A 13,340-nucleotide genomic window follows, 5' to 3' on the forward strand; every position below is an offset into this window, starting at 1 on the left:
GCAATGGCATTAACTGCTGAACCAGAAATTGTTAAAAAGGCTCTTGCAGGCTATGACAGACATGGGTACTCACAGACATGTACACACACAACCATATACTCTTGTAATGGTGGAGAGGACTTTACTTTCTAATTCCTGCCTCGATATAGCAACGTTATGATGACCACTTTGCACTAAAATGCACTTTATTGTTCTGATTGTATTCTTCTTAAACAGCCGGGCAAAATTTTTTTTCTTGTAAATGCTGTTTATCTGATGCTAAATGCCTGTGATGCAGCTGTAAGGAGTTCCCCACCTGTACACACACATAAACTCCACTTTGACTTTGTTTGTCAGCCAAACAGAAAAGGAAGGAGGAAATCACCTCTCAGCGGAACATAAGGTGTATCTGGGAAATGGGGCAGCCATTCCTGGCACACACAGAACACAAGGGGAAGGTAAACAAATATGTAAGTGTTGGAGATTAAAATAAAACCAGAGTGCTGGAAAGGCTCAACAGATAATATAGTATCCATAAGGAAGGAAACAGATTTAACATTTCAGGTCAGAGCCTGGTCATTAAAACACATTCAGCATTTTCTGCTTTGATTATTGATTTTGTTCACATTGACTGACAAACAAATAGTAATACCAAAGGTACAAAAATAGTACAAAAAAGAATGGATTGGGCCCAGTCCATCACATCCCTCCCACCATTGAGCACATCTACACGGAGCACTGCCACAGGAAAACTGCATCTATCTTCAAGGGCCCCCACCTTCCAGGCCACGATTTCTTCCCGCTGCTGCCATCAGGAAGGAGGGATGGGAATCTCAGATCCCACATCACCAGGTTCAGGAATAGTCATTGTTGTGTCTGTGCACAACTACATATCGACTAAATAAAAGCACATATGTGGGAGATGGCTTCAACTGGCATATTCACATTGCAGTGGGAGAGAGAGCAATGTGCATGCCAGGTTGACAGCGCATGTGCAGACAATACGTAGCGCTAAAGGGGAGGAGTCATTGCTCTAAAAGAAATAGATCCATACATTACACTTCCTCCCCTCTAGATTAATGCAACATAAAACTGTCTATGTACAAACATTCAATTTCCCTTTCACAAATCATTTTCAAATAAAAATGCTTCCACAATAACAACCCATAACTAACTTCACAGTTCTAAAGGGTCAGTCTTTTGGGTGGCTCTTCGTTTCTTTCAGGACAACGCCTCTGAACCTGTTGAATGGCATCAGGTTTGGTAGGTGTCATCACTGAGAGGTAAGTCCGGTGACTGTAAAGTGTCCGTCTTGTTGGATGTAGTCAACTCAGGTGTGTTCTTTGGTTGAGCATCCAATATCTGGTCCACATGACGTCTCCATGTCTGATCTCCAACACCCATTGAGTACATCAGTGGACCAGTTCTTGTAGCTATCCTACTGGTGTCCATGTCTTCTCGGTCATCACACACTAGGACTTCCTGTCCAACCTGGAAGCTCTTTGCTGCTTCACTTGGCAACTGGCTGAACTGTTTACTCTGCTCTTCCCCCCTGAAGGTCTGGTTTCGGGGGGTCTATGTGAGATCACAGATTCCTGCTCATGAACTGAATTGCAGGTGTTTGATTTGTCGTCACATTAACAGAGCTCTGATACACAAAAAGAAGGTTGTCCACGTTGTGCTGTAGAGAAATGCCCTCCATATCCATTGCTTTAATGGACCTCTTGAATGTCTGGATAAATCTTTCAGCAAACCCATTTGTTGCTGGGTGATGAGGAGCTGAATTGAAATGTCTGATGATATTTTTTCTGCATGAACAGTCGGAATTCTTCTGATTTGTATTGTCCATTGTCACACAATCTGTTCGGGTAAGCCATTTCTGGCAAAGGTAGTCCTCTGGGCAGAGACAGTCTTCTCGGAGATAGTTGACTTCATTGGTGTGACCTCCCGTCACTTCAAATGAACAACCACAGCAATCACAAACATGGAGTCCATGAATTGACCAGCTAAGTCAATACATACTCTTTGTCATGGTGACGATGGCCACTCCCACGGGTATAACAGTGGCTGCAGGGTGCATTTTGAAAATTTTGGTATTCCAAAAATCTTTTGGCCAAGTTTTCAATCTGTTTATCTATTTTTAGCCACCCTACATGGCTCCACTTGAGACTCTTTATCCTGACTGTACCCAGGTGTTCTTCATGCAATTTTCTAACTCTCTGCTGCGCAGTTTAGAGGGAATCACAATATACATCAACATTCTTTGACATATCGACAGTCGGTCTCATCTTGCTAAGAATTCTGGGAACATAGAGCTGGCCATTCTTGCATCACGATTTCGTTGACTTTTAACAATGTTGGGTCATTCCTTGTTTCCCTTTGTATTTCTGAATTTGTGACCGGCTACTGGTTCACCTCTGCTGGGTCACAGAATGAAGACTTTTCTTCTTCAGTTGCCAATAGTGGAAGATATGACCGTGCTGGTTGGTGCCCTTGAACTCTATGTCGTAAGAGTGGGTTCCTCGGAATAGTGACCAAAGTTGTAACTGGGTAGAGTCATTGCTGGAATTCCCTTCCTGGGATTGAAAATGAACACAAGGGGCTATGGATCTGTAAACTTTTGTCCGTAGGGGTAGTGGTGGATCTTCTTTATTCCCCGTACTAGACTAAGGGCCTCTCGGTTGATCAGTATGCTGTTGCATTCTGCACTCATCAGTGATCTTGAAAGAAATGCAATCGGACGTTCAGATCCATCTTTCATAATGTGACAAAATGGTTCCAAAGCCATAAGGGGATGCATCACACGCCAGTCTGATAGGTAGGGATGAGTCATAATGGGTGAGCAGCTCATCAGATGTTATTAGTCTCTTTGTTTCCCTAAGTGCTCTTTCACATCTTTCTGACCATTCCCACTTTGTCCCTGTTTGTAACAATGCATTCAATGGGTGCAACACTGTAGCACTGATTGGGAGAAACCAGTGGTAGTAGTTTACAAGGTCCAAGTATGACCTGGGCTGTGACACATTTTCTGGTTTGAGTGCCTGTATCACTGCTTCAATCTTCTTTTGTGACTATGTAATCCACACTTGTCAATGACATGTCCACAATATGAGATTTCATTCTTGATAAACTCACATTTCTCTCTCTTTGCGTGCAGACCATACTCACTCAGCCTGGTAAGCACTTTACCAGGGTTCTGGAGGTGCTCGTCATCATTCTTGCCAGTCACGGTGATGTTTTCAAGGTAACATTGTGTTTCTGGGATATCTTGGAGCACTTGGTCCATTGCTCTTTGCTAATTTGCTGGAGCTGATGCGACACCAAAGGCGAGATGGTTATACTGGAACAGTCCCTTGTGAGTGTAGGTTGTGAGGAACTTCCTGCTTGACTCCTCAATCTCCATTTGCAGATAGGCTTGTGACAAATCACTCTTTGAAAACCACTCCCGACCTGCCAAAGATGCAAAACTGTCTTCTATTCGTGGCAGGGGAGTACGCAGTACACAGTACCCGGTTGATGCTCACCTTGAAATCCCCACATATGTGAACAGCTCCGGCCTTCCCTTTCTTTACCGCCGGGACAATGGGCGTGGTCCAATCGCTCCACTCAACCTTGGAGAGAATTCCAGGTGTCTCCAAGCTCTGCAGTTCAGCATCCACTTTAGGACAGAGTGTGTAAGGCACTGGGCACGCTTTATGGAATCTTGGTGTTGCTGTTTCATTCAGTTCAATTCTGGCCTTCATGCCTTTGAGTTTACCAATCTCCTTCTCAAACACCTTTTCATTAGCATTAAGTAGCTGTGACTGTCTCTAGTTGGTGCTACTATTTGGGCTGCAGTTACCTGTTGATGTCACACTGAGAATTTTCATTGAGTGCCAGTCAAGTTGGATTTTCTCAACCAATCACATCCAAAAAGTCTTCCACTTTTCAATACAAAGCTCAAACTGTTGTGTTTGGCCTCCATACATCATATATACTTCCAGTTTCCCTTTGGGAAAGACTTTTTCACCTATGTAGGTCTTTAGCATCACTGAAGTCTTCTCTAATGGTATCTTAAAAACAGTCTGTTGTAGTCAGCCTCTGGAATTATGGACAAAGATGACCCTGTATTCAGCTCCATTTTCAGTTTTACACCAGACACATCTATTGTGATCCAGATGATTTTGTGATCTGCTTCAGTTATAATATGCAGTTCTGGGCATGACAGTTCACCTTTGTCAGACTCTATGTTGTCTGATTCTGTTTTACATTCGGTAACTTAATGCATTTGCTTAGTTTTGTCTTTGAGACTTTTCACTCGGTTGTGCTTTTTGTCTGCTTTGTACAATTCCTAAGTGACCTTGTCTGTGACACTTTCTGCAGACTTTTTCTTTGAACCAACAGTCATTTGCATCATGGGAGGATTTGCTGCATATAATATATTTTGATCTTTGCACCATTCAGGGACATTTTGTTCATTTCACGTTCTAACCCCTTTTCTGCATCCCTTTCTGCAGTCTCTAACAATATTGCAATGGTCAATGGTCTAAGGTTAAGTCTCTTTCTGATAGTAGCCCTTTTTGAGAGCTTTGACTATGCATGCCACATACAAACCTGTCCCTTAATGCATCAGAAAGTCCATCTCTAAAGTCACAGTACTGGGAAAGTTTGTGCAACTCTGCAATATATTCAGAAAGGCTTTCATCTTTTGACTGGTTACTTTTGTAAAATCCAAATATCTCAGCTATTGCCAACGGTTTAGGACTCAAGTAATTTTGTAAAATTGTAACAAGTTTGTTGAAAATATTGTTTGCTGGCTTTTCAGGAGTTACTAAGCTGCATAAGAGACTGTGCGTTCTTGGGCCCATTAAGCTAGAAGTGCAGCGGTTTCTTTGCTCATCCACATTGTTCACATTACAATACAGTTCAACCCTTTCAATATACCACTCCCAGCCTTCATTAGCACTATCAAATTCGTCAACTTGCCTGACTGGAGCCATCGCCACATTATTTTCACTTTAAGTTCAGCGCATCTTTCACTGTTACCTGTACTGTACAAACACGTTTGTTAGCATCTGTGATGGTGTTCTCATGCTGTTTAACTCTCGCTGGTTTGTCCTGTAATTGTTGGTGAGATTCTCTACCACTCAGGTTCGTACTCGTCGCCAATTTGTTGTGTTTGTGCACAACCACATATCGATTAAATAAAACCACGTACACGGGAGATGGCTTTAACGTTGCAACGAGAGAGAGGGAAAACAGTGGGCATACATAAACAACAGTGCACACACAGACAACAGATCGATACATAGCGCTAAGGGTGGGGGGCACTGCTCTAAAAGAAATAGATCTGTACATTCGAGTTATTACCGTAAAACCATCAGGCTCCTGAATCAGCGCGGATAACATCACTCACCGCGAATCTGAACTGATTCCAACCGATGGACTCACTTTCAAGGACTCTACACCTCATGTCCTCAGTATTGTTTATTTATTTATTTATTTACTTATTATTTTGTTTTTCTTTTTGTATTTGCACAATTTGTTATCTTTTGCACACTGGCTGTTTGTCCATTTTTGTGTGATGTGCAGTTTTTCATTGATTCTGTTGTGTTCCTTTGCAACTACTGTGAATGCCCACAAGAAAATGAATCTCAACGTGGTATATGGTGACATATACTATATGTATTATTTGATAATAAATTTACTTTGAACAATCATTGGTCATTGCCTTTGGGAAGATCTACTATTCATCTTTAGGGAGGGCAATGAGGTCATCCCTGTCTACCAAGAAAGCAGGTAGAATCACCACAAAACGTCTCATCCTAAAGGCACCATTTCTGATACAGCAGTGTCCAGTCAGTATCTCACAGGAGGGTCAACCTGGATTGTGCAAGGTTGAATGGAGTGGGATTGTAACCCACAGAATTCTGTCTCAGAAGCTAATGTGGATGGATTCACCTTAGCCTTTAGGACAAAGGGTCAAAGGTCACAACTTGTTGACTACATCTGCTATGCACGTGCATGCAATCACACACACACTCTCTCTCTCTCTCTCTCTCTCTCTCTCTCTCCAATCAGCCGCACAGCAGTGGCTCTGCAATCATCTCTGTCATGTTTCCAAGTTGGCACTCAGACGCATGGATAATGATGTGATCACAGAGTTACAGAGCCAAGCTCATCCTTCTGTCACTTGTTAATTTTAGATCTGGACAGCAAATTAGAAATGTAAAACAGAGCAACTGAAAGATCCAGAGAGTTCAGAGGAAGTTTGCAAGGACAATTGTAGGAATGAAAGACAATATATGAGGAGTATTTGATGTCTCCAGGCCTGTACCTGATGGAGTTCAGTAGGGTGAGAGGGGATTTCATTGAAACCTAATGGATACTGAAAGGTCTGGATAGAGTGAATGTGGGGAGGAAGTTTCCATCAGTAGGAGAGTCTTGTATCCAAGACCATAGTCTCGGAAGAAAGAGATGTCCCTTTAAACTGAGATGAGAAAGAATTTCTTCAGTCAGAGGATAGTGAAGCTGTGGAATTCATTGCCATGGAGGGCTATGGATGCCGTCATTGGGTATATTTAAGGCAGACATCCCTATGTTCTTTACTGATAAGGGAATTAAAGGTTACAGGGAGTGGTGGGAGAATGAAGTTAAAAAATAATCAGTCATGATTGAATAGCAAAGCAGACTCAATGGGCTGAATGGCCTAATTCTGCTCCTGCATCTAGTGGTGGTGCAGTATCTGCAAGCTCAGGATGCATGGAGCTATGGAAACTTGCCTGTTCTTCCATCAGCAGCCTCTGAACAACCTCGTTGTCTGGAGCCATAAATCGGTCTTTAACCAGGGGCCTGCAAAAGGGAAAGATTTACAGGCAGTGAGGAACAGCATGCCAGTGGCAGTGCGGACAGTGCTCATCACAGAGTTTTATGCTGAGGTTATCCAACGTTATAGTCTCATCATCTACTCCTGCAAACCGTCAGCTGTAGAAAGCAGTGGATCCCATTCCCTTTCCAACATCTGCACAAATGAACAGACTTCAGAGGTCAAACAACCCACCCTCACAACTCCATTTTGATTCGTGCCAAGAGCAATGCAGCACAGCACAGAAACAGACCCTTCAGCCCATCATGTCCATGTTGTGGTGAACAAGACCCAGGCCATTCAGCCCATCATGTCTATGTTGTGGTGAACAGGACCCAGACTGTTTGGCACAAAGCCTGGGCCACGGTACAATACACTTCTACTGCCGTACCGGCGTAGGTAAATTTAAGCAGAGAAGGGACAGTATGAACCATAGAATTGGAAGATCATTGAGCTATTGAGATGCTTTCTATACTTTCCAGTTAGTTTCTTTCAGGAATAGAAAAATAAAAGGAATCTGATTTATTTCCTAACACCACTAAATGATTTAGCAACAGTCACCGCTTGAAGTGAGGGGGTCAGATAGGACAGAGGCATATGATACTGTAGATGCTGGAATCTGGAGCATCTGTGGAAGGAAATGTACAATACGTATGCTGGCTGGAGCAGAGCTGGGAGCAGGGTAGGTGCATCTCACACAGATGGAAGAAAACAGAGTACCATTTCCCAAAAGGAAGATGGTTTGAGGGGAGGAACTGATACTGGGAGCTGCACTCCCTGATGGCAAATGACGTGACTGAAGCATCAATGTTCAAGAATGTAAACAAGAGGTGTGCGACCAACCTGATTATCTCCGACACATCTGGGAAGAATTTTTAACCGAAGATAAGACAGTTATGGCGGGTAATGAGAGGAGGGCTGAAAATTTCATGGGAATGAGATCAGTATAATGTGTGTCTGGACCTGAGGATTATCTAGTATTCTAGTCACCAACTATACAGAGTTTACCAAGCTGTACCTTGGGCCTAAAGCTAATGCACTGTCTCCCAGTCACAAAATACAACTGTTAGATCTCACTTTCACTCAGCCAATGGAAACCAATTGATGCATTTTCCCTGAACTGACACTCAAAGAATAACTGAAGCTCAAACCACGATTGCTGGTCACAGCAGATTTTGGTTCTCATCTGTGACAGATTTAGTCAGGTTGTTGACTGTGAGAATGTGAGCCTCAAGTCTCTATTCAAAACCCCTGAAAGGTATTTACAAAGAATATAAAACTGTTGTTCTCTCAATTTGCAGAGAAGGATTTGCTAAATTTGAAATATGCCCACAAATTCACTTGCCAATCTGGTATTTCAAAACGTATCCACGCTATCCTGTTCAACAGTTGGGATACTGTTTTATAAATTAGGCCATGACCAGTCCACTTCTGTGTCAGTGATCATAGCAACAATAAATCTTTTTCTCTTTCCCCAATGATACTCTCCATCCAAAGAAAACTAGGATTAAAGAGCGCAAACACGAGGAAATCTGCAGATGCTGGAATTTCAAGCAACACACATCAAAGTTGCTGGTGAACACAGCAGGCCAGGCAGCATCTCTAGGAAGAGGTACAGTCGACGTTTCGGGCCAAGACCCTTCGTCGGGACTAACTGAAAGAAGAGCTAGTAAGAGATTTGAAAGTGGGAGGGGGAGGGGGAGATCCGAAATGATAGGAGAAGACAGGAGAGGGAGGGATGGAGCCAAGAGCTGGACAGGTGATTGGCAAAAGGCCCCACCTCCCCCTCGTACCCTGTCTGTCATTAATTTATTTATATACACACATTCTTTTTCTCTCTCTCCTTTTTCTCCCTCTGTCCCTCTCACTATACCCCTTGCCCATCCTCTGGGTTTCTCCCCCTCCCCCTTTTCTTTCTCCTTGGGCCTCCTGTCCCATGATCCTCTCATATCCCTTTTGCCAATCACCTGTCCAGCTCTTGGCTCCATCCTTCCCCCTCCTGTCTTCTCCTATCATCTCGGATCTCCCCCTCCCCCTCACACTTTCAAATCTCTTACTAGCTCTTTTTTCAGTTAGTCCTGACGAAGGGTCTCGGCCTGAAACGTCGACTGTACCTCTTCCTAGAGATGCTGCCTGGCCTGCTGCGTTCACCAGCTACTTTGATGTGTGTTGCTAGGATTAGAGAGTATGTCTTATGAAGACAGGCTGAGCGGGCTAGGGCTCTTATCTCTTGAGCGAAGGAGGTTGAGAGGTGACTTGACAGTGCAGGATGATAAGAGGCATAGACAGTCGAAGACTTTTTCGTCAGTGCGGAACTGACTAACACAAGGGGGCGAACTTTTCAGGCTGTGAGGAAAGTATAGAGGGATGTCGGAAGTAGATTTTTTTTACACAGAGGATGGAGAATGGTGGATGGTGATAGAGGCAGATACATTAGAGATATTTCAGAAACTCTTAGGTTGGCACAGGGATGACAGAATGGAAGAGAGAAGGATTAGATTGATCTTCGTGTACATTAAACAGTCAGTACATATCCTACATGTACTGTGCTGTAATGTTCCATGGTCTGTGTTCTGTATAAAAAGCCAGCAACAAGGCAGTAACGTTTGCCACATAGAAACATGGAAACATAGAAAATAGGTGCAGGAGTAGGCCATTTGGCCCTTCGAGCCTGCACCGCCATTTATTATGATCATGGCTGATCATCCAACTCAGAACCCTGCACCAGCCTTCTCTCCATACCCCCTGATCCCCGTAGCCACAAGGGCCATATCTAACTCCCTCTTAAATATAGCCAATGAACTGGCCTCAACTGTTTCCTGTGGCAGAGAATTCCACAGATTCACCACTCTCTGTGTGAAGAAGTTTTTCCTAATCTCGGTCCTAAAAGGCTTCCCCTTTATCCTCAAACTGTGACCCCTCGTTCTGGACTTCCCCAACATCGGGAACAATCTTCCTGCATCTAGCCTGTCCAATCCCTTTAGGATTTTATACGTTTCAATCAGATCCCCCCTCAATCTTCTAAATTCCAACGAGTACAAGCCCAGTTCATCTAGTCTTTCTTCATATGAAAGTCCTGCCATCCCAGGAATCAATCTGGTGAACCTTCTTTGTACTCCCTCTATGGCAAGGATGTCTTTCCTCAGATTAGGGGACCAAAACTGCACACAATACTCCAGGTGTGGTCTCACCAAGGCCTTGTACAACTGCAGTAGTACCTCCTTGCTCCTGTACTCGAAACTTTTCGCTATAAATGCCAGCATACCATTCGCCTTTTTCACCGCCTGCTGTACCTGCATGCCCACTTTCAATGACTGGTGTATAATGACACCCAGGTCTCGTTGCACCTCCCCTTTTCCTAATCGGCCACCATTCAGATAATAATCTGTTTTCCTATTTTTGCCACCAAAGTGGATAACTTCACATTTATCCATATTAAATTGCATCTGCCATGAATTTGCCCACTCACCCAACCTATCCAAGTCACTCTGCATCCTCCTCACAGCTAACACTGCCACCCAGCTTCGTGTCATCCGCAAACTTGGAGATGCTGCATTTAATTCCCTCATCCAAGTCATTAATATATATTGTAAACAACTGGGGTCCCAGCACTGAGCCTTGCGGTACCCCACTAGTCACCGCCTGCCATTCTGAAAAGGTCCCGTTTATTCCCACTCTTTGCTTCCTGTCTGCTAACCAATTCTCTATCCATATCAATACCTTACCCCCAATACCATGTGCTTTAAGTTTGCACACTAATCTCCTGTGTGGGACCTTGTCAAAAGCCTTTTGAAAATCCAAATATACCACATCCACTGGTTCTCCCCTATCCACTCTACTAGTTACATCCTCAAAAAATTCTATGAGATTCGTCAGACATGATTTTCCTTTCACAAATCCATGCTGACTTTGTCCGATGATTTCACCGCTTTCCAAATGTGCTGTTATCACATCTTTGATAACTGACTCCAGCAGTTTCCCCACCACCGACGTTAGGCTAACCGGTCTATAATTCCCCGGTTTCTCTCTCCCTCCTTTTTTAAAAAGTGGGGTTACATTAGCCACCCTCCAATCCTCAGGAACTAGTCCAGAATCTAACGAGTTTTGAAAAATTATCACTAATGCATCCACTATTTCTTGGGCTACTCCCTTAAGCACTCTGGGATGCAGACCATCTGGCCCTGGGGATTTATCTGCCTTCAATCCCTTCAATTTACCTAACACCACTTCCCTACTAACATGTATTTCACTCAGTTCCTCCATCTACTGGACCCTCTGTCCCCTACTATTTCTGGAAGATTATTTATGTCCTCCTTAGTAAAGACAGAACCAAAGTAATTATTCAATTGGTCTCCTTGCTCCCCATAATCAATTCACCTGTTTCTGTCTATAGGGGACCTACATTTGTCTTTACCAGTCTTTTCCTTTTTACATATCTATAAAAGCTTTTACAGTCAGTTTTTATGTTCCCTGCCAGTTTTCTCTCATAATCTTTTTTCCCCTTCCTCATTAAGCCCTTTGTCCTCCTCTGCTGAACTCTGAATTTCTCCCAGTCTTCAGGCGAGCCACTTTCTCTGGCTAATTTGTATGCTTCTTCTTTGGAATTGATACTATCCCTAATTTCTCTTGTCAGCCACGGGTGCACTACCTTCCTTGATTTATTCTTTTGCCAAACTGGGATGAACAATTGTTGTAGTTCATCCATGCAACCTTTAAATGCTTGCCATTGCATATCCACCGTCAATCCTTTAAGTGTCATTTGCCAGTCTATCTTAGCTAATTCACGTCTCATACCTTCAAAGTTACCCCTCTTTAAGCTCAGAACCTTTGTTTCTGAATTAACTATGTCACTCTCCATCTTAATGAAGAATTCCACCATATTATGGTCACTCTTACCCAAGGGGCCTCTCATGACAAGATTGCTAATTAACCCTTCCTCATTGCTCATGAACATGGGGATAAATTCAAAGGAGATTTCCCAAATGGGGCAAGTTTTTTTTTGACACAGAAAGTGCTGGGTATCTGGAATATGCTGTCTGGGATGGTGGTAAATGCAAATTTGATAGAAGCACTTAAGTTGTGCTGAAAATGGAGCGATATGGACATTGTGAAGGAAGAGGAGATTAGTTTAGTTAGACTTTAAATGACTAGTTCAGCTGAACATTGAGGGCTGCAGGCCTGTTCCTGTGCTGTACAGTTCTAAGTTTTAACATAACCAGTGCCCTAATACCTTAATCTAACTGCAGATTGTGGAAACCTGAGCTGACAGCAGAACATGCTGCAAATATTTACATAGCCAGTCAGCCAGCATCTACAGGGAGGGAAACAAGGCAATATCTCAGACCGATGATCACTTTGTGGAAATGTCTGCACAGGAGATCATTCACCTGAAAGGTTAACTCTGATTCTCTGCTGGTGTAACCTATATGGTCTGTTCCTATCACACTTGGCATTTTAACCTGAGCGGAACGTTTAACCTGTTCAAAATGTTTAAACTGTTCGGAAAGTTTAACCTGAGTGAAAGGCTTAACTTACTTCACCCCTGAGCGAACCAGCTGGTAGACTCTTTCCAAAGGTTCTGTTGTGTGAAGGGGGCGCACAAACTCCAGGCCTTGACAGGCTGCAAGAAGCTCGATAGCAAGCACTGGAAGAAAAGATGTCCCACAAGGAATGAGCCATTTAACTATCAGTCCAGTGTGATCTGATAACAAGTGGAATATACACATTAACAAAATCCATATATATACAGGTGTCTCCCGCTTTACGAAAGTTCGCTTTACGCCACTTCGCTTTTATGAAAGACCTACATCAGTACCTGTTTTCACTAACCAAATGAAATCTGAAGAAGATTTTTGCTTTTCCAAAAAAAGGCGCCTGCTTTAAACTTGTGTTTACCCCGAGAAAGACTACCATGACCGTGAAGCTTTGCGTGGGCAGGTGTGTGCGCATGCGTGTACGTGCCAATTTTTTTCCACAAATCAGTTTTGGCTCAATCTTCCCGATTCTGATAAGTGAAAATACATTATACATACATTATTTCTATTTTATATGGGCTGTGTATTTATCATATCATTCCTGCTTTTACTATATATTAGTGTTATTTTAGGTTTTACGTGCTATTTGGTATGATTTGGTAGGTTATTTTTTGGGTCTGGGAATGCTCAAAAACTTTTCTTATATAAATTAATGGTAATTGCTTCTTCACTTCATGCTATTTCCGCTTACGAACGGTTTCATAGGAACGCTCTACTTTCGCATAGTGGGGGAAACCTGTATATAATATAGATATAATATGAAAATGAAAAAAATGAGATGCTGAAAATCTGAAATCCAAACAGAAATGTTGGAAAGACTGGCTGATGAAGACCAATGAACCATCTCAGATTGAATGTGAGACTGTGGCAAGTGCACGTGCGGCCAATTACTCAGATGGTGAATCCATTGGGCCTCCAATGCATGGAAGGCTTTCTTTTTCTGCAGCCTTGGGGGTGCGAATGTTTTGTCTCACTGGACGCAG

General features: G+C 43.0%; 1 protein-coding gene across 1 annotated transcript in view; it reads right to left on the reverse strand.

Annotated features, from left to right (window-relative positions):
* Window positions 1-12,354: 12,354 nt before the first annotated feature.
* The window catches only part of LOC140186817 (histidine ammonia-lyase-like), a 40,759-nt gene continuing 39,773 nt past the window's right edge, over window positions 12,355-13,340 (reverse strand). The window contains exon 17 of the mRNA XM_072241408.1: window positions 12,355-12,467. Within this exon, the coding sequence (XP_072097509.1) occupies window positions 12,355-12,467 (113 nt within the window). The remainder of the gene's footprint in view (window positions 12,468-13,340) is intronic.

Source organism: Mobula birostris, chromosome 23 (assembly GCF_030028105.1).
Source record: "Mobula birostris isolate sMobBir1 chromosome 23, sMobBir1.hap1, whole genome shotgun sequence".
In the NCBI taxonomy this organism is placed as follows: domain Eukaryota; kingdom Metazoa; phylum Chordata; class Chondrichthyes; order Myliobatiformes; family Myliobatidae; genus Mobula; species Mobula birostris.